This window comes from Phodopus roborovskii, unplaced genomic scaffold, assembly GCF_943737965.1.
Source record: "Phodopus roborovskii unplaced genomic scaffold, PHOROB, whole genome shotgun sequence".
NCBI lineage: Eukaryota > Metazoa > Chordata > Mammalia > Rodentia > Cricetidae > Phodopus > Phodopus roborovskii.
Genome location: NW_026126485.1, coordinates 6,874,032 through 6,895,797, shown reverse-complemented (window position 1 = coordinate 6,895,797; position 21,766 = coordinate 6,874,032). Strand labels below are relative to the sequence as shown.

Below are 21,766 nucleotides of genomic sequence, written 5' to 3'. Positions count from 1 at the left end.
ACTTACTTACTCTGAATGGCTACAAACAATGTTTCACCTTAGAGCCTCAACACCGCAGGCACAATGACAATCCTTTGGAGCTATTACTTATGCAAAGCAGAATCACTGTAGAAATATAACAAACCATAGTGCTAAACTCAAGACAGCACTCACTTGGTCCTCTCTAGGCAAAGCAACAGCACTCCACTTGGTGCTCTCTGGACTAAGCAGCAGTACTCAGCTAAGCCCCTGATCTGTTTCATGTTCTAGTCCTCTCTTCCCAGAAGACAAAGGTTGTGAAGAGAATAAGCCATCCCTTACAACTACCTGCATGTGTATGGCCCTAAATGCACATAATTCAAAAATGTATGCTCCTGTCTTATTTTATAATACAGTCCTTCAGAATACAGAAGGGAATTCCTAATCCCATACACTCAAATTCTTGTTTTATAGGGGAATGTGCCTTAAGCTATTACTCAGACTTAACATATATATATTCAAATGCCACCTTAGGAGCAGCTCCATAGCAGAATGCTTACCTACCAGATGAGGGCCAGGGTTTGGCGGCTTACCTACCATATGAGGGCCAGGGTTTGGCCTTCAATACCATCACTTTTTCCCCTAGTAGATATACATATACATACACTCACATCATTTATTGATTGTAACATACATATAAGGAGCAATAAATGGAGAATGAAGACTGAAAGATTAAACTGTCTAAGTCACTGTTCCACTGCTGTAAAGAGATACCATAGTCATGACAACTCTTATAAAAGAAAGCATTTAATTGGGGCTGGCTTACAGTTCAGAGATTTAGTCCATTATCAGCATGGCAGGAAGCATGGCAGCATGCTGACAGGCATGGTGCTGGAGAAGGAGCTAAGAGTTGTACATCCAGGTCCACAGGCAGTAGGAAGAGAGAGGCACTGGCCTGGCTTGAGCTTCTGAAGGCTCAAAGACCACCCCAAATAACACTCTTCCTCCAACAAAGCCATATCTACTTTACCAAGGACACACCACCTAATCCTTTTCTAGTATGCCACTCCCTAATGACTAAGGAAGGGTTCAAATATATGAGCCTATGGGGGACATTCTTATTCAAACCACCAAAAGCAATAACACAAAAAAATACAACTGACTTCAAAAGACAAAGCAGACACACAAAAGTCAAACTGCTTTTTGCTGTAAGAACAATGTAATACAGAATTCCTTATTTCTCTTCCTTTACACAAACATGACTTAGAAGAGTAAAAGTTATTTTCAAATTTTTCATTCTTAAGAGATTACTGGAGAAATCACTTATGAGAACAGCTGGCTCCCCAAAGATGGAAGTTAAATGACAGGTCTTCTGATCTACAACTGAATGTCAGAATCCTGTGGTTCCTGTGTAAAGCAGAGAATCTGAGAATCTGATGGGGGATGTGTGTGTGTGTGTGTGTGTGTGTGTGTGTGTGTGTGTGTGTGTGTATATATATATATATATATATGTTTCTCTTATTGGTTAATGAATAAAACACTGTTTGGCCAATAGAGGTAGGAAGGCGGGACTAGGTGACAAGGAGAATTCTGGGAAAGATGGGCAGAGAGAGACCTTGAGGAGATGCCATGTAGACCACAAAGGAATAACAAGTCAAGGCATTCTCCAGTAAGCCAAGACCATGTGGAAGTAAATAGATTAATAGTAATGGGTTAATAATTAAGAGAGAGCTAGCCAGTAAGAAGCCCTAGCCATAGACCAACAGTTTTATAATTAGTATAGCATCTGTGTATTTCTTTGGGGCTAAGCTAAACGGCAATGGGACCAGGCTGGGACAGAAACCTCCAGCTACCAGAATTCAGGCAGCAGATGAGTGGAAACAGAAGTGGCAGCAGTTCCAAATCTGATCAGGTGACTGTCACACCTCAGCTAAGTATGAACAGGTTGTCTACCAATACTGGCTATGCCAGACAAAACATGTTTTAATGCCACTATCATTACTATCTTTCCCTCCAGAGACTGGAGCTCTTGGCAGTTCCTCTCACCCCTACTCTGCAGATCCTACAGAACGCAAAGTGGTTTCTACCTACACTGGGGCCAGGCATGATGGCACAAGCCTTTAATCCCAACACTTGGGAGACAGAAGTAGATGGATCTCTGTGAGCTCAAAGCCAGCCTGGTTTACAAGGCTGTGACAACCTGTCTCAAAAAAACTAACAATTCTACCTGTCTGTACTTGGACATGTCTCCTGTCTGTCTCAGTGAGTCAGAACATTTATAGTCTGTGATAAAATACAGCTATCAATTCATCCACTTAAAAGCACTCATTTCCTTTTGATACTTGTTTTTATGAGTTTCTGAATAGCCCATTTCTTTGCTTGGTGGAAACAGGATCTCAATGCAGCCAAGGCTGGCCTCAAACTCATCATCTTACCACTGTAGTTTCCCAAGTACTAGGATTACAGCATGAGGGCTTTAAAAAGAGCAAAATATTTAAATATATCTCTTGCTTTTGATAACTACATTCTGAATAAAAAGCAACTTTAAAATGCATCACTTGGGTTCTATTCTCAGCAATACACAAAGCTGGCCATAGTGGCAAACACACCTATGAACCTAGTACTATGGAGACAACAAGAACATCTGATTTAGGCCAGCCCCTAGGGGGAATTTTTTTTTTAATCAAGGAAAAGCTAAAATAGGAGTTCATACCATACCACTAGCCTCTATTCTCAGCCTTAATTTATTTTTTTTAATTTTCATTGAAATACATACACAAAATTTCATACATAATGTTTTTTAATACAGAATGTTTTTTAATCAAGTCTACTCCTCATTCCCTCTCCTCCAATTCCTCCCCTAACCCCCATCACTATTTCCTCCCAATTTCATGTGTTGATTTTAACCCACTGAGTCTAATCAGTGCTACCAGTATGTGCATGAGTGTAGGGCCATCTACTGGCACATGAGTAGCCTCTCAAGGGCCAAACCCCTAAAGAAAACTCAGGTGTGGTTTTGAGGCCACTGTAATCTTAGAGATTGATTCATTTCTCAAATGGTCATTTCTACTCCAAGACCAAGGCACACGAGCTTGCATTCTTGCTGCTACTTGTAAAACAATATTATATAGAGTAGTTAAATTATTCTTCAGACAAACTGGTATACACAGAGCTACTAAAGACTGATCCAGTAACAGATGTACTATTACATTCAATAAATACTAATATGGTAGAATTCCTATTATAATGAAGGGATGTCATAATACAGGGAGAAAATCAATGCAACACATCAAAAACGAAAAGGGCTTATTAGTCCTTTCTAAAAATGTGTGATAAAAGTAAAAGCCTTAAGCACAGCTGACATCAAGGAGCTCTGTCTACATCCAGCAAACATAATGACAGTACAAATTTCAAGGAACCTTTGACTATTTTTTTTTAATCTTACAGAGAAGCATTATATCTCAAACCCTAGTTTTTCAAAAAGGCACCAAAGCCATGTAAAAGTACAGGTATAACAAAAAGAGCAAACAAAAAGGGGGGGTGGGGAATTTCTCTCAACTCCTTGAGAAAATGGATCACAAAAATGAGCTAATAATTTTGATGCTTATATAACTATATATCTTGACTTAAGAAAATCCAAGATACAGAAATTCAGATTAACTCAAAATTGTCAACTGTGCACATTAAAGACATTGGTTCTTTAACAAAGAATTCATGCAGTCAGGCATGGTGGTGCTCACCTTTAATCTCAGCACTCAGGGAGGCAGAAGCAGGCAGATTCCTACAAGTTCAAGGCCAGCCTGATCTACAGAGTTCTAGGACAGCCAGAGCTACAAAGAGAAACCCTGTCTTGAAAATAAATAAATAAGTAAAATAAAATAAATAAAAAAATTTATACTGAGTTCTCATAAATGAAAACATGAACTAAAACTTTCTTTCCTCCCTTTATATTTTTTTTCTTTTGGTTTTTCAAGTCAGGGTTTCTCTGCATTATTTTGGAGCTTGTCCTGGAACTAGCTCTGTAGACCAGGCTGGCCTCAAACTCATGGAGATTCGCCTGCCTCTGCCTCCCGAGTGCTGGGGTTAAAGGTGTATACTAAAATACAACTTTCAAAATAGAGTTGTATATCATGTTTATATGAAATATGAAAGAAAGGCTTCTGTAGAAATACTGTCTTTTTCTAAGAAAAAGATTTCACTAAATATCCTCATATTCAGATTTTTAGAGATACAACAGTAAGAAAATTAACATAAAAGCTGAGAATCTTGAGTTTTATGTAGCATTTAGGAAAAAAATGTATTGAAGCCTCCAGAAAACCATCTTTGCTAGATAGTACTGTAGTCTCCATGAGCTTCTAAAAGCCCCTTACCATGTACTCATTCAGAGGATGCTAGTGTGAGGCATCAAGACTTTCAGCCTGCAGAGCCCTGTGAACCCACCAGAATGATAAAGAGAGCCAGGGCTCATTTCCTTAAGTCACATTCAGAACAGCAAATTAATGATTAAAGAGAACACACACTGCAAACCCTGACTGTTCTTCTGCTCTTAATGAGGAATTAAATCAAGTTTGCTATTAATAAAAACATGTCCTTTATGAAGCACAGATGTACATCTATACGCATTTATTATAAGCTGCTATTTTGTCATATGGGCTCAAATTCTCTGAATCCATGACAAAGGTAAAAGGCAACAGTCACTATGAAGATTCCTCAGATAAAACATATTAAATGTCTCATTTCTTGTTTTTCTATATGTGAAGTGTTCCTAAAGGCTTACTGCTGATCATTACTAGAAATACTTTGTGTTCAATAAAGATATCTATAGCTCCATCTGCTGACCAAGTCCTAAACCTACATGAGAAAGGCCAGAGAATACTTTTTAAGCTCAGCCACTCTTGTTTTAAGAATTCCTTTTCTTTTAACTTTAATTTAGTTTTATGTATATGGGTGCTTTCCCTGCACATGTGTCTGTTTATCACTTGTGTGCCTGGTACCTGAGGAGGCCAGAAGAGGGCTTTGGGGTCCCCCAGCACTAGAGTTAGACTGTTGTGAGCTACTATGTGGGTGTCAAAAATCACACCTCTTGACTACTGAGCCAACTACATGAAATTTAGAGGCAGAAGAAAGGCCTTAAAAATTAAAACTTATCCTTTTTGATAGAGCAAAGAAATTAGTATCAAAGAAAAATATTTCAATGCTTTTTAGATATACACATCAATGTAACATGCTAGTTCAGGACTAATCTATTAAGAAAAGATAAAACAAAAATGATCTGGGCAAGAATAAGCTTAATTCATATATTTTATTCTCATTAAAACTTTCACTTATTCTATGGTTAAAGGCAATCTAACAACTATCTTACATCTTACAAAAGCTGGGTGGGAGAGAGGGCTCATGTGAATTAGATGTATTTATACTCTTGGTCCCTATTTTAAAAAAACAAAAGCATTCAGCAAAAGCTGGTAGATCTTTGAATTTGAATCCACTCTGATCCACACAGTGAGTTCCAGAACAGCCAGAGCTATGCAGAGAGACTCTGTCTCAAAAGAGGGGAAGTAGTTGGAAGAGGACTCAACCAACCTTTTAAATATTCGTCAGTCTATATTAAAAATAAGGGCTCCTTAGGCTAGATGTGATAGCACATGCCTTTGACCTTTGGAAGTAGAGGCAGGAGCAGGTGGATCTCTGTAAGTTTGAGGCTAGCCTAGTCTACAAAATAAGTTACAGGAGAACCGCAGCTATATAGTAAGACTTTGCCTCAAAAAGAGGGTATATTTGAGAGGGGAGGGGGTCGCAACCAGTTATGTTCCTAAAACATTTCTAAAACAATTGTTATTTCATGGAATAGCCAGATGCAAAAGAAAAAAAGGTATCACTAATTATATATTGTAAACACCATATTAGCATTCACTACACTTTTTAGCTAAAGGGATATAAATTAGCAACAACCTACCATTGAAACATCCTTAAAAGCTGTTAACATGCACCTCCATCAGCTACCAGTAATACAAACACATTCTCCTCTCAAAGCATGAAACACAAATAAAAATTTTTCAAATGAACAGAGTGCCAATTTTAAGTCTTTAAATGCTGCCATAAGGCAAGCTGGGGACACCAGGAGAGGCTACACTTGATCATTCCCTTAAGAGTTAAACTCCACTGAAGCCAGGCAGCCTCCTGGCTTGCTCATGGTTCACTCTTTCTAGAATAGAGATGATGCCTGTCCAAGCTGGGAACATCAAGTCCAACCTGGGAATTATAACTACACCTGACCAGGCACACCCAAGGACTTGTAAAACTCTGGCCATATGTTGCTTTCTTTGGACACAATGCTTCAGCCTTCACCAGTCCCCCACAAATTCCTTTCTGTCCTTGCAAACATGGTAAGGACAAGCTGGCTGGTCTCCTTATGACCTCATCTGCTCTACCTTATCACAAGTACAGTGCTTGCTCTCTGAAAACAAACTTTCTTCTTGGCCCATCTCAAACCTGATAAATTTGCTTGCTCCAATACAGGTTAGCAGAACCAACTAGAGGAGATCCCAACTAGAGGATTTTCTAACCTAGGACATCATGCTATTGTAGAAAAACAATAGCAATGTCTAGAGACCAGAGGACAACTGGAAGATTCAATTGCCTACAGTGGCACCAAGAGCCAAAATTAGAATGACTATCAAAAGCACAAGCATGATCAGAAATCTGTATTCTCAAAAGGGCTAGCTGGTGAAGGTTAAGAGAAGATCAGAATTAGAAACCTGACCCTTTTGCAACATTCTTGTACTGCCTAAGTTGGCAGGGATCATCAATGATGAAAGGCTGCTGGGGAATAAGATAGTCACATATCTCAAAATAACACCATTCCAGTTTAGTAACTCTAAACTGAAAAATGTAACTTTCCAGGAAGAGTCATGACAGAAACTACCTTAATCTGTAACATGAGGAACTAGATAGACAATCTCCTTGTTTACTGAAAAGACTAAAAAAGTAGTTTGTGGAAGAACTCTATTAAGACAGTCTCATGCTGAACTTGTCTGATAGAAATTCAAGCAGAGGGGAATACATATTAGACTGATGATCTGAATGTATACATACACAGGCAGAAAAAAACCCTCCCAGTGTATGCCCTGCAAATACACATAATAACAAATACTTTAAGATACAACATGGTGTCTATCTATGTGCTAGGAAGTCACAAAACTAGAAAGGAGCCATGAGAGGGCTTAGAAGTAGATAAAGGAAATGGAAAATAGAGAAATTAGTGGAATATGTGTAAAAAGAAAGCATAAGGAGGATGTGGTGGTTTGAACAGGTATGGCCCCTATAGATGCATGTGTTTCAATGCTTGACCTACAGGAAGTGGCACTATTAGGAGGTGTGGTCTTGTTACAGTAGATGAGTCCTTGTTGGAGAAGTGTGTCACTGTGGAGGTGGGCTTTGAGGTCTCACATATACTCAAGCCACACCCAGTGTAATAGATCTCTCCTGCTACCTTCGGGTACAGATATAGAACTCTCAGCTCCTTCTCCAGCACTATGTCTGTCTACATGCCACCTTGCTTCCCACCATAATGATAATGAGCTAAACCTCTGAACTGTAAGCCAGCCCCAATTAAATGTTTTACTTCATAAGAGTTGCCATGGTCATGATGTGTCTTCAAGCAATAGAAACCCTAACTAAGAAAGAGGGCAAAATGGGAGAAAGGAATCAGATAAGGAGAGAGGAACAGTAGAGAACAAAGTATAATGACACATGGGTATGACGATGCCATTATTAAATCCAATACTTTGTTTGCTAATCTAAATTAATCTAATTTGCTAATCAATTAGTTTTAAAAAGACATATTACAATAATTTGTAAGTAGCTGTGGACAGCTTAGATCAGGCCCCTTGATGGATAATAGGGGTATGCTCCCACTACTCATGCCTGGGTACTTCTAAATTCTTCCTTTACTAAGCTACCCACTCCCAGCCTCTGCCAGATTCTATCCCATTCAATTTCTTGAGACCATTAGAGCCTTCTTAATCTTTTGAAAGACGTACCAAAATGTTTAGAGAAAGAGCCATCATTATGAAAAAGAGCTAAGTTTTTAAACAGTAGAAAATAAGATTAGACTTAAGTTTCAATGGTAATCTATAAAACCTTTTTCATAGATAGTTAAGATCTCTAAACAACTGCAACTCACTCCGTGTGTCCTTGGAAAACATTCACGGAGTGGATGGAAGGGTCCCTGAAATCCCAAAGACGGAAAGTTGTGTCACGGGAAGAGGTCACCACGAGCCGCTGGGTGGGGTGAGTGCAACAGTGTGTTAACTCCTGGTCATGCCCTACAACCAAATACAACAAAAATACAAGGTCATCCACCTGCAGACACACAATTAGAGTGAAGCTTTTATAAAAACACAAGAATCAAAAATATCCATCATCGACAAAACAGCCCTACAGACTATAGCCAGGATATCTAAATCTTCTTCGAATCCCCCATGACATCGCCCCTTACCAGCAGGAAGTAGTTTGGAAAGAACGACGCCCAAATTCCCAAATATTGTGTATAAATGTTTGCTTTCATTTAATTGGACTTTGTTATATAAAATTAAATAAAAAAAAAATATTCATCATCTTTACCAGACACCACTAATAGCTGATGGAAAAGTAAACCTTACAGAATTACTTAGTGGTATGGGAGGCTGTCCCCTCAGACACCTGAAATCATTTCAGCAATCCACATTTAAAACTAAGAGTAGGGAACTATATATATCATAACTCTGTCTCTGGTCCTAATAATTACAAGGTCTGACAAAGAGGCTGAATTAACAAGAATAACTTCTAATGGTATAGTTTGTGAACCCTTAGTACAACATCCTGTCTTACAATTGGGGAGAACCTGTAAATACATCTTCTATAAATGGGATATACAATATACCAAAGAGAATTCCACATATTTATTAAGGTCCCTAAATCAGTTATCTTTGTGTTAATCAATGAAAGGCTGTCTTCAGTGGCCAGGTCTAAACAGCTAGAACCATTCAAAAAGCTGAGGTCCTCCCAGAAGCTAGAGAATCCAGGGCAGCAGAGGCATGCTCCTGCTGGCCGGAAAGCCAGCAACCTGCTATGTGGGAAGAGGCCTTTGGTGGGTGCCCTGAATGCTCAGGACAGACCCTAACTGACCATTAGTAAGAAGGTATAGCCCCAGTCACATAGCTACAAGACACTGGATGGATTTTTCCAGCAACCAATGAGCACAGAAGAAGACTACAAGTCCCAGAGGTTCTGCCCAAGCCACACCTTCTCTTCAACCAAGCAGACCCTCATAGCTGAGAAACAACTATGTTGGACATAGAACACCTGACAAGGAAATCATCAAGGTAATAGATTCCTGCTATTTAAGTGTGCTTTAAAAAAAAAAAAGAATTTGTCAAAGAGAAACAGAAAACCAATACAGCAATCATATTTCAAATATTAAAATACTACGTGCTACAGCTAATATGCTGAAGATAAAATAAATTTAGCTACAAAGAGTTCTATTAATCATAAAGGATCTCCAAAAATGACAACCAAATAGCCAATAGCACACTAAACCAAATCCTGGCCCGGAAGTAATTTGTAAGCTCAGACATAAAATCAGCCCAGCTAAGAAGAATTTCAGATGTTCGCGGCAAGATACCTGTCAGAGAATGAACAAGTTCAGATGTCTCCACATCATACAGGTTGGCAGTCCTGTCCCATGAGGCTGTCACCACCTGCTTCCCACCAACCAGCCAGTCAGCAGCAATAACCACACCCTGATGGCTTTTGAGAGATGTCAGCGGGACTCGGACAGTAGGGCAGTCACTGGACACGTCTCCATCAATGTCAGGCTCATCTTTATCAGAGCACTCTATTTCATCTTCCCCAGAAATTTGTTGCTAAGGATAAAAATCAGAAAAGAAAGACTTTGTAGGAATCTTGAGTTTCTTCTAACACAGCTACACCATTTATCTTTCTATATTTAGTACCATTAGGGCCAATGCAATTACAAATTCTGGTATGTAACTGGTATTCAAGGAATGCTTTCTTAATGTTAAGGCTTGATTATAGAAAGGAAGGCAAATATCCTGGAAAATATTAAAGCCACTATGGCATCAAAAGAACTAAAATTCACTTTTCACTAATTAATAAAATGACAAAGCAACTTATTTTCATTTTTACCACTTATTAGAAATATAATATGAAATTAAATACATAAAAAGTCAATAATATGTCACAATACAAAAAAAGCATTTTAATTATTAGGAGCCTATTTAAAATACTTTAAAAACTTCTAAATTATAACTTAAAATTCCACTGTTCTTGTATCAATGAAATCTTTTATTAAAAGTAAGATAATGTAAAACTGTAACAGTCTATATGCTGTTTAGAAAATGTTTAGTCAGTCAATAAATATTGATAGCCAGACAATGCTATTTATATAGCAGAGGAGAAGACAAAGGACATCTGCCATACAGAAGATGATGCATACTCTAAATGATGAGAATGCCAGCATAAACACAAGTGGCAAAGTTCCTGTCCTACAGGAAAGACTGCACACACTCACAAAACTCACATGTGGACTAGTGGACTAGAATGAATGTCATGTGCATGTACACACTAGGATGAGAATACAACACATGAACGAAATACACAAGGAAGTATGTCATCTGTGTCATCTGCATTCACAGGGCATGGAATGCATGGGATATACAATCAGGTAGCAGTGAGTGCTATGAAGAAAGTAAGAAGAGGATAGAAGAAGAGGATAGAAGAGAAGATACTGAAGAAACAGCATTCCGGGCAGAAGGAACAAGTATAGAATCCTTTTTCTGCTGCACAATTAGGCTTGCTAATGTGTGGAGGGACACAGAGATGGAGATGGGGGACAATGTATCAGGTGATGTCATGGAAAACATGGTAGGTCATAGAAAGGACTCTGTGCTATTCTGCATGTGGTGGCAAAATCATCACTACTAAACAGAGGCATGATATGACCTAGATTAACTGCTAAACACAGAAAAGGAAAGGAGGGTGAATGCACTAGACTGTACCACCCACAAACTCATATGCTGAAGCCCTAACCTCAAAATGTGAACCTCTTAAGGAAAAGACCCTTAAAAGGCAATTAAATTACAATCAGGCTGGATGTAGGATCTGGTCTATCATGACTTCATACTGCATACAAAATTACAACAGACACATATACAAGGGAAAGATCATGTGAGGGCACAGTAAAAAGGTGAACACCTGCTAGCCAAGGACCTAGGCCTCAGAATAAACTAATCCTTTGCTACCTTGCTCTCAGACTTCTAGTCTACAGACTGTGATAACATAAATTTGATGCTGAAGCCACCAGTCCCAGGAAGGCACCAGGGTAAAAGTAACTACAGGAAAGAGAAATCTACATGTGGGTAGTAGTAATAATGAAGGTGAGAAGAAAGGCTGATTAACATATCCTCTCAGGAAAGTTTCAGAATTTGCCAACAGATTTCCACATAGATTACACACACACACACACACACACACACACACACACACACACACAATTTGAAGACAATTTAAAGGTATATGGTCCAAACTATTAAGTGAATGACAACAGTACAAACTGAGATGAACAAGAGAATAAAAGTAGCAGGTTAGAAGGAATATCCAGAAACTCAGTAGCAAATACAGGACACCCAAGGAAGATACTAAGTAATTAGATGACAACAAAAATCTGGAGTTAAGAAAAAAGTCAGTATGCAAATTTTGAGACTCACAGTAACAGGTGGTCCCTAAAGCCATAGATGCTGAGTGATACCAATTAGGGCTAGTTAGTATAGAAGAACAATAGATGAGCTTTGGACTCACACTTAGACCAGTAGGTAGAGCATTACAGAGCCACCCAACAAGATTTAAGGGAAGAGAGAAACAGGAGGAAAGGCTATCTGTTAGAATCCCAAAAAGTAGCCTTGGAGAGTAACCACAAAGACAATGAGGAACAGCAGTTGTAGGAACACTAAACTAGACAGAGTATGACTCAAGAGGGAAAAATGAATTCACAGAACACTTCTGAAGATGTTGGTGTGGGAAGGAAAATCAGGAAGGTAGTAGTTCTAGATGGGCTCTGCGAGAAAGGTATGCTGATGGTAAGAGCCATTCTAAGGACAGAAGGAAGCACTGCAGAAACATCAGGAAGAGAGGAAATAGAACTCTGGTGATGACAAGGGATTATCAGACTATGCTAAAATCTGCTAAGAGTACAGAGGGTAGTGTAATTCTTCAAAGAAGCCACATGTGAGTGACATGTGAAGGAAGGGGAGCTTGGCAAAGACAGGTGCAGCCTGAGAAAGTTAAGAATGCGGTTACTATAAAGCTCTAAGTAAGCATAGTTGTTTTTTCAGTATGGGCTGATGCAGAGGAGTATAAAAACTAAGCCTAGATAGGTTTGCAAAGGGAAGCCAGAACAGACCCTATAATCCAGGAATATAATATAATAGCTCATGCCTATAATCCCTGCACTATGAAGGCTGAGGCAGGGCTACCATAAGGGCAAGGCCATCCAGAGTTAAACAGTGAGGTCATTTCAAAAGCAAACAACAAGAGATGAGTAAGTGAAGCTCTGGAAAGAAAGGACTTCATCTCAAGGGCAAAGGGGAAGTTATCTGAGCTATTAGCATGTCCATTATTCTAGAAATATGACTCCTGATGAACTATGGAAAAGGAGCTATAGTACACAACCACTAGATTAAATTTAACTGGTTAAAGAAATTGAGAGCCAGGAAATCTGTGGAAAGGTAAAAGGCCAGCAAAACCTTTATCTTCTGCATGAGATGAGAGCTTCATTCCCAACCTATGCTATTCAAGAGAAAAATGACTCCTGGCAGATAAACATACCAAGACAGGAAGGGCTGCTACAATCACAGGAAATGCCTGATGGAAATATTGCAGCAGTGCTGTAGCTCTGACCTGTGTCTAGATGCCTCCTGTCTCTGCTGTTACTCATAAAACTGTTCAGAAGGCCCTGGCTCCTTGTCATGAGGCTTCTCAGCTCCCACGCCTGCACCCAAGGAGTATAGCACCTCTGTACCTGTGCTGCTGCATACTTCTGAAGGGCTCTGCAGACAAGAATCTCTCTGACTAGGTGATCAACATGGCTCCAGCAAAATATGGACTATGAAAACTGACACATTGTCTTGTCTGTCTTGCAATTCCTAGGTAATTATGCCCAATGGTGGTCCATGGGGAAAAAATCAGTGGATATCCCTCTTGTATGCTACATAACAGTTTCCCAGGGACACAGAAAAGATTGAACAACTGAATCCTTAAGATTTCATGGAGTAGCTAGAAAAGAGCAGGTAGACGTAAGAGTGTGTCACAGAGAATTCCAAACTTCATGACAGGTGTGTTAACTGCTGAATTCCTGACCTACAACAGAGAACACAATTAAAAAGAGAGAGGAGAGAGAAGAAATAAACACCTAGATGTGGGATGGAGCCACCTCTTCAGAAAAGCAACACAGAGGAAAGGGTCTGGGTGTCAAGACTATGTGCAAAGTTTGAGCCAGGTGTAATGTTAAAATGTGTTCCACTGGAAAGGCCACACAAGAAAGGCTCAAAAAAGGCTCTGAAACCTCATGTTTTAGAAGGGGAAATGCCATTAGTTAATTCTGGAGAGCAGAAGTCCATGATGAAGTGAACCAACCAGTTAACTTTCTGGTGGAAAGGCTTTTTCTGCATGACAAACAGCTGCCTTTCACACAACGGCGAGAAGAGAAAACAGTCCCTCTGGTGTCTTAAGGACACTAATATTATTAGACCAGTGCCCTACCCTACCCTATGGTCTCATTTAACAAGAACTACTTTCTTAAAGATATTACCTCCAACTAAAGCCAGATTAGCATACCAACTGTGAGTGACATAAATATCCAATCCATAATATTCTAACCCTGGGCCTTCTTGCACTGGAAAATATTTATTCTATCCCAAAACATCAACTCATTCCAACATTAACACTAAAGTCTAAAGTACAGTCTTAACAAAATACCATCTAAGTTGGGAGGTCTGCATGAGAATCAAAGTACAATTTATCCTCAGGCAAAATTCTCAACTAGCTATAGACCACAGAAAACAAACAAGTTATATTTATCCAAAACACAATACTGGAGAAGTACAGTACAAGCAATTCTATTCAAAAAGGAAGCAAAAGAAAAAGAGGAAATAAAAAAGGTTTCAACAAACCCCAAATCTAGCAAAGCAAATTCCATTAGATCTTAAGTCTCAACAATAAATCTTCTTAGGCTCCACTCTTTACCTTTTAGAACCACTAATAGCTTCCTCACCATGACAATTATCTGGGCAGCCCCACCCCTGCTATGGCACTCGGCTGTGGCACCCTATCCCCCAATCCCCATGGCCAAAGCCAAAGAGGCCATATATACTGACACATGCTTATAATCACAGCTCTAGGGAAGTTGAGGAAGAATGCAAATTCAAGGCCAGCTTGGGTTGGGTTACAATGAAATCATGTCTGTTTTTTTTTTTTTTTTTTTTTTTTTTTTGGGGGGGGGTGGGGGAATGAAGCAGAGAGGCAAGGCAGGAAGAATAAAAACTAAGACGCCCACCCTTTGAAAACAAGGAAAAGTCAACCTCAGGCCTGTGGTAGGAGTGACAGCCTTAGCAATTTCCAAATCACTTTCAGATCCTTATTCCCCTGTCCTGACACATATTCACAGCCAGGCAGTTCCATTTTCTGGTGCTTAAGAGAGAACTCCAGTGCTCTGATAATACTCCTCTATCTCATCCTTGTTCTGTTCCTTTACTCACAGCAGTATAACTCATGTCTCTGTTGCTGGCGTCTGCTGAGGTGGTTAATTAAGCCACAGTTCACATCTACACTAATCATTTAAGATGTAGCCAACCATACCAGATACTATCAGCTTATTCTAAAATTTGCAAGTATCCAGACTCCTACTACAGGAGCAGACCAACAATAAACTGTCAGAGTAACTAAACATGCTTACACTAGTGTCGGCCACAGGCTGAGGTGTTGGAAGCTGTACCACGTATCTCCAAATATGAGCAGTCTGATCTCCAGAAGCTGAAGAGACAAATGGGGGAAGATTACCCACTGGGCAAAACATGCATAAAATGTGTTCTTTCCTACACTGTGGCCAAACATCAATCATGCTTTTCTAACTTAGTGGTATTTAGTAAAGTAAATGTTTTATTTAAATAGCAATTTCAGACTATACCATGCTAATAAGAATAGAACACATATACAAAATTAGGATTACAATTACTAAGAAAGTATTTCCCCTTTCATCTTAGAAAACCTTTGAAGGTTAAGAAGAAAATTAAGAGATTTTATTTTTAATCTATATAATAAATATTCTACTGCATTACACTTGTGACTATAACAGTCTGAGATGTTTTAGGAAAGGGAATGACTTTTCCATCTATTCACTATTATTAGGACTTTATAATATGCCTGGTATTACTTATTATTTTACTATTACCATTACTCATTTGTGTTGCTTTCCTATTCCTCTTCTTTCTAGCAGAAGTTTTGAAGAAAGTGCACTGATTAGGAACGGAAGACAAAGAACAGCCACACAGGCACTCCAGAGTGATATTCTCAGCTCTTGCCAAAGTGGTCTGCTTTACATCTGCTCTCCTCTCAGCTGCAAAACTTACCTAAAGAAGTTACCATGATCATGAATTTGTTATGGCTAAAATCAACTGACTGACCTAATTTGCCAGTTTCTCAACACTACATAATTTCCTTTGATCCTTTATCTGTCTCAAAGCTGGTATTAGCTCTTTTTTTAGATGTCACTAGGTTTTACCTCTCCTTTCTAAGCTTTTGATTTATATCTAGATATATCCAACTTCCATTAATCTAGTGTCTTTCCTCTCTACCAATCACACAATAAACCTTCAGTGTCTTCCCCACTTTCTCAGGTATGTGTTGAGGTAAATATTGGCTATGATCATCTAGGACTGGGAAATGATTTAGAGTAACCTTCCCACCATATCTCTCTCACATGTAAAAAGTCTCTGACCAATTCAAGGCCACACACTAAAAGTATTCATGCTGGGCTCCTTCTTAAACCCTTCCACCTGCACAAAACACCCTTGTCATTTCAACGTGTATACTCTATCCTGGGCTCAGCAGAATCCAGGCCATGGGAAAAGTGCAGGCAGGCATTTCCCCTTTTTTGTAAATGAACAGTCATGTCTTTTCACCTTCTACAAAAGACATATTTTCACTCTTAAAAAAAAAAAAAAAAAAAAAAAAAAAACAGACCAGAGCAGGGACAGGCATCATACAGTCTGTCAGAGACAAATATACCTACTTACTGGTCTTTTCCAAAAGCATGGCAACCTCTGACCCATCAAGCCAATGCATACACTCCAAGATTATCAGCTGTACCACAAAACATATAACTCCACAGCTTTCTGACAATTTTGTAGAAATAATACTCAGTATAAAAGGCCACCTTAAAAAAGCAGCAAATTAAACTAGGTTTTAAAAGCCAGTCCAAGATGTGATGTACAAAGCTACTGCAGCTTAAGCAAATTACCTAGAAAGGAATGAAAATTATTCATAAAATGTCTACTAAAGATTGTCTAACAGAAATTTTATAGCTGTTTTAAGATTATTATTTCATTCAAGAAAGAAAAAAAAATCAACATACCAGTAAGAGCCAACTGCTCTGAAGGATGAAATTTTATAGAATTTACTGCAAAATAAAAATATTACAAAAACAGTTTTAAGATAACAAAACCATGTTATCAATTTTTATTAGCTACTGTATTACAAGGTTACTGTAAATTTAAAAAACTATAATAGTGTATTAGATCCTTTGATTCAATTAAATATGAATTAATATATGTTAGAACTGAGGTATAATTTAAAAAAAAAAACAACGCATGAACCAACTTGCTAAATGACAGACACAAAAGAAAGATTAACAATCTACTTTTATAAACAGGCAAGTAATTTAGAGTTAAAATAAATCAAATAAAGAAAAACAAAGAAAATGAGCTTATGACACGAAGCAAAAGCAAACTGTAGTGTGAAGACTGCAAAAACCCTGATCTATTCCATGACAATGAAACCCCAGAAATGAATTCCAACCATACTCAAATGGAGATTAGGTCACTGTCCTCTCATTTTCTTATCCAAATTCAGAATACTCAAAGGTAAGCTTTGGCAAATGTTTTCTTCTTCTTCTTTTTTTTTTAATTATTTTTTTGAGACAGGGTTTCTTCGTGTCACTTGTCAACCAGGCTGGCCTCGACTCATAGAGATCCGCCTGCCTCTCCTAAGTTCTGGGATTTAAGGCATGTGTCACCACTGCCCGACTGGCAAATTTTTTCTTAGGAAGCTTTCATTTTCTTAATAAAGAAGCATAAGGAAAGACTAGACTCCCAGTACCCACTATCCCTTCCTCCTTCCTTCCTTGTATTCAGATGAACTATCTATAGCCAGCAAGAAAACAAGGATGAACCCAGTTTAATGGAACTAGTCAGTTACTAAAAAAAGATTATAGGCCAATCTACCTAGGACTTTTCCTAAAGAAATCCTAAGTTTTAGCATGGACTAAAACTACCATCAGTCTGACCAGGGAGCTGAACTCAACTCACCCTAAGAGTAACCAAACTTCAAGTCCCTGACTCAGGGAAAAAAAAATTATATATTTTGTGGAAATTCTACTAAACTTCAAAAAATTATCCATTAGTGCAATTTTGTTAGCTATGCCTTTAGAATTATGTTTTACTAATAAATTACAGTTAAAAAGAGAGGATTCTATTTACTTTCAATACTGAAATACAAATAATATAGAAATATTGGTGAAAATTGTTATTTTTTAGTAATAAATATAAGCTATAATGCTAAAAATAAGCAAATGTATTTTAAAAATAAGGGCAAAGGGGCTGGGAAGATGGGTCAGTGATTAAGAACTCTTACTGTTCTTATACAGAATTCAGGTTCAGCTCCCAGCATCTATATGGCTGCTTACACCTGCTGTAACTCTAGTTCCAAGAAATCCAACACCCTCTTCTGATATTTCGGTAGCAGTCATATATGGTGTATATAGATTTTTCAGGAGAAAATAATACACATAAAATTTTATATTTTTGAGTCCCTAGTAATATATTCTGAGCACTGTATTTATAAACTAAAAAAGAAGACTAGTAAGAAAGAGACAAGTAGAAGCAAGAACAGCCAAGGGAGAAAAGGTGTTAAGAAAGAGAAGAGTTGGGGATCTACAATTCAGAGCCCTAGCCTTACTTACCAAGATGGTCAGGAAGGTACTGAGTTAAATGAGGATTCCCCCCATGGATGTGGCTTTGCACAAGCTAAAGGAGATGTTGAGTCTATAAATGTGAGACTAAGCTGAACTCCAATGTAAATGGAGATATTCTCAAGAGACACAGTATCCCTCTTTGGCTACAAACTGTCACCTTTTCTCCATTGGAGAATTCTCCATTGGAGGAATTATTGTGTTTTTAACAGACATGCAGGAGTCCATCTAAAGCTGACCCCCAAAAACAAAAGAGACTTCCACTCTATATAAATACCAAAGGAATGGAATGAATCTAGGGACAAAAAACTCAAAACAGGAATCAGTGCAGATCTTACATACAAAAAAAAAAAAGACTCTTTCAAAAGTGAGGCCCTTTATATGAATCTCTTAGAATACACCTTGTATCCTAATTCCTCTGGCGATGTGAATTACAGGCTGGTGATCCTTTGCTCTAGGTCTAAAAATCCATATAGTCCCTCACAGAAGGGGGAAGGGACAAGTCCCTCAGAGCACATGGCAATTGGGGGAGGGGCAATGAATGGAGAGAGAAGTAGGAGAAAGAGGAGAAGAGAGGAAAACGACTAGGAAGATTGAGTCAGGGTAGGAATAGAAGACAAGAGAGAGAAAGAGAGAGAGAGAGAGAGAGAGAGAGAGAGAGAGAGAGAACATAAAAAGAGCCATTACTGGTTTGAAGAGAAAAACTGAACCTAAAGAAAGGTCTAGGGACCTACAAGACTGCCGCCAACGAACAATTTGAGCAACCATAGAAAGGCTACCATAAATGCCCCTCCCGGCATTTATGAGATCAACAACTAACTTATCCACCATCATGGAGCCCTCATCTAGTAGCTGTTGGAAACAGAAGCAAACACCCATACCTAAACATTGAGTCAAACTAGAATCAAGATGCAGAGGGAGAGAACAAGACCAGGTTGCAGAAACACATAGAGACAACTGACCTGAACAAGGAGGAGCTAACGGGCCCCAAGACTGATAGCTGGGAATCCAGCATGGGACTGACTCAGCCCCCCCTGAATATGGGTCTCAGCTAGAAGGACTGAGCAGTCTAAGGGACCTAGGACAGTGGAACCAGAATATATTCCTGGTACACAAAAGGACTTTGCGGACACCCCCCCCCCATGGAGAGATACTGCCTTAACCTAGAGACAGGAGAGAAGTCCTAGCCCCTACTTCAAATGGCCTGTCAGATCTACATGACCCCACCAGGATGGCATTGCCCTACATGTGGAATTGGGGTGGGGGGATGGGAGGGGAGAGTGGTTAGGGTGCATGTGAGGGGGCAGAGAGGGTAAGAGGGAGGGAGGTAAAGAAGGAGGGAGGGAGGGAGAGGGGACTGGGATCGACATGTAAATAAATAAATAAATAAAAAGTGAGGCCCTTTAAATCCCATTTTCTTCAGATGGAGACTGTCTCATCATTAAATTCGCATTCCACTCTAGCCTTTATTCTGTTGTTTTCTATGAATTTTTAAGATGGCCACAGGCACAGTGATAAGAAAAATCACATGGGTGCGCTTGCATCTAAGTGTGCTCATGAATCTAAGTGCCAAATAACAAGGCTATCTTGGAAACTAAGGGAGGAGTGGTAGCTAGCCAAGGAGGAGAATGAGAAGGAGGGCAGACTGGATAAAGACATTCTAAATGGAAGAAGTTTACAAATGTTTGGGAGAAAAGTATAAGAATGAAACTTGATCAAAACATTGTTAATACCCATGTATAAGTGAAGAGGCAGAAGAGAGCTACTATAAAATATATAAAACACAAAGCCATAGCCTGATTAATCTCTCATTAATCTCTAACACATGGTTTATAATAATTATAAAGTTATACAATGTAGACTAATGTGTAGCAATGCTTAGGCATTAAACTTTTCCCCTTTATTAATCATACAAGGTAAAGAACAGTTTATCCAGTCTGACTACATTACATTGTCCACTAACCACCAAAATATTAAAATTCTATATCAAGTATAAAACTTTTTACTAATATAGTTGGTATTATGAGAAATTTTAAAAGGAACCAGAAAAACACAGCTTCTGATTACTGTGCTCTTTTAGAAAAATGCTTACCTGAGCCCACATGGCCAGCATATTTGACAAGACATTTGCCAGTCTCTATGCTCCACAACAAAGCCGTGTGATCTACAAGACGAACAAGTCATAACTTAGCCATCACTAACTTTATAATCTCTTTAAATATACAATAATATCCAAAAATGGTAAGCCACATCACCCTAACAGGTATTTTTAATTTAGTTTTATTTTATGTACATGGGCATTTTTGCCTGCACATATGTCTATGTATGCAGTATCCTTGAAGGACAGAAGAGGGTACTGGATCCATTGGGTGGATCCAGTGAGGCACCATGTGGGTCCTGAAAATCAAAACTCAATCTTGGGTCTCTGGAGAAACAGTCAATGCTCTTAACGGAGTCATTGCTCCAGTACCCAAACAGCTCTTGCAACTTTGATTCTACTGCTTTGTACAATTCAATTATCCTAAGGAAAATGCTGAGACGTGTCCGAAGCCACAGAACTGGAAAAAGGACAACTGGACTTGCTATCCTAGTGGACCATTACACCAAGGCCATCATGTGTGACTGGCATACATTATTCATTTACATCATAGTCCCATTATTTTATCCTAGCATTAGGGCTTTGCAGAACATCTTATAATTCTCAAATTCAATTAGCCTCCAAATTCAGTTAAATTATATGAAATAATGGCTATTCCTTTGGACCTTTTCCTCCCACAAGCATTAAAAAGGGAAAGAGAATTAAAGAATCTAAGAAGAAATAGTAGCCACTGATCCACAGGAAATTTCAGAAATATTAGAAGTCACCCCCCCCTTCTTTTTAACTAATACATTCAAACCGAAAATAACTTCTCACAGCTAAGAAAGTCATTTTCAACAGTCAATCAGCTATATCTGAAGAGGTAGTATGTTAGACTAATCTGAGCTTTCATAAATTATCATGTTAGTGGTGAGACCTACCCAGTGACCCCAAAGAGCAGCCTCCTGAACAACTCAACAGTCTAAAGAATATGCATTTTTTAGTTGCTAGCATAACCTTTCCCCTTCATTGCTGCAAGAAAAATGACAAAACTGTCTCCAAGTCAGAAGCACATCTAAATAGGAACAAAGCCAATCAAAAAAAAAAAAAAAAAAAAAAAAAAAAAAACAGTATCTAACATTTAAAAACTATCCTACCTATACTGTTTCTACCATTCAAATCAGATACTCTCAGATAACTTAGTTGAAGCCAAGTATCTACTAACTCAAAAACAGGAGTCCAGCCTTGACTGTGACATCACCCACAGGACTACTACAAAGGAAGACTACAGGTCTCAGGAGAAATGGGTGCTCCCACACCAAGGCAAACGTTTTTCCATTTCTTTTCCTTCTTTTCACTTCATTTTTGTTTGAGAAACAGAATGACAGGACTTTATATCACAGCCTATGTTGGCCTGAAGCTTGAGGTCCTCC

General features: G+C 38.7%; 1 protein-coding gene across 6 annotated transcripts in view; it reads right to left on the bottom strand.

Moving 5' to 3' along the window:
• Wdr37 (WD repeat domain 37) overlaps positions 1–21,766 on the bottom strand; it is a 53,625-nt gene that overhangs the window by 10,293 nt on the left and 21,566 nt on the right. For 5 of the 6 annotated variants that reach the window (XM_051194777.1, XM_051194775.1, XM_051194779.1 and 2 more), the window contains 5 exons: positions 20,349–20,420; positions 16,643–16,687; positions 14,966–15,042; positions 9,620–9,860; positions 8,141–8,282 (listed from right to left, as the gene is read on the bottom strand). In XM_051194777.1, coding sequence (XP_051050734.1) covers positions 8,141–8,282; positions 9,620–9,860; positions 14,966–15,042; positions 16,643–16,687; positions 20,349–20,420 — 577 coding nt within the window. The remainder of the gene's footprint in view (positions 1–8,140; positions 8,283–9,619; positions 9,861–14,965; positions 15,043–16,642; positions 16,688–20,348; positions 20,421–21,766) is intronic. The other variant, XM_051194780.1, reaches the window with a different exon arrangement.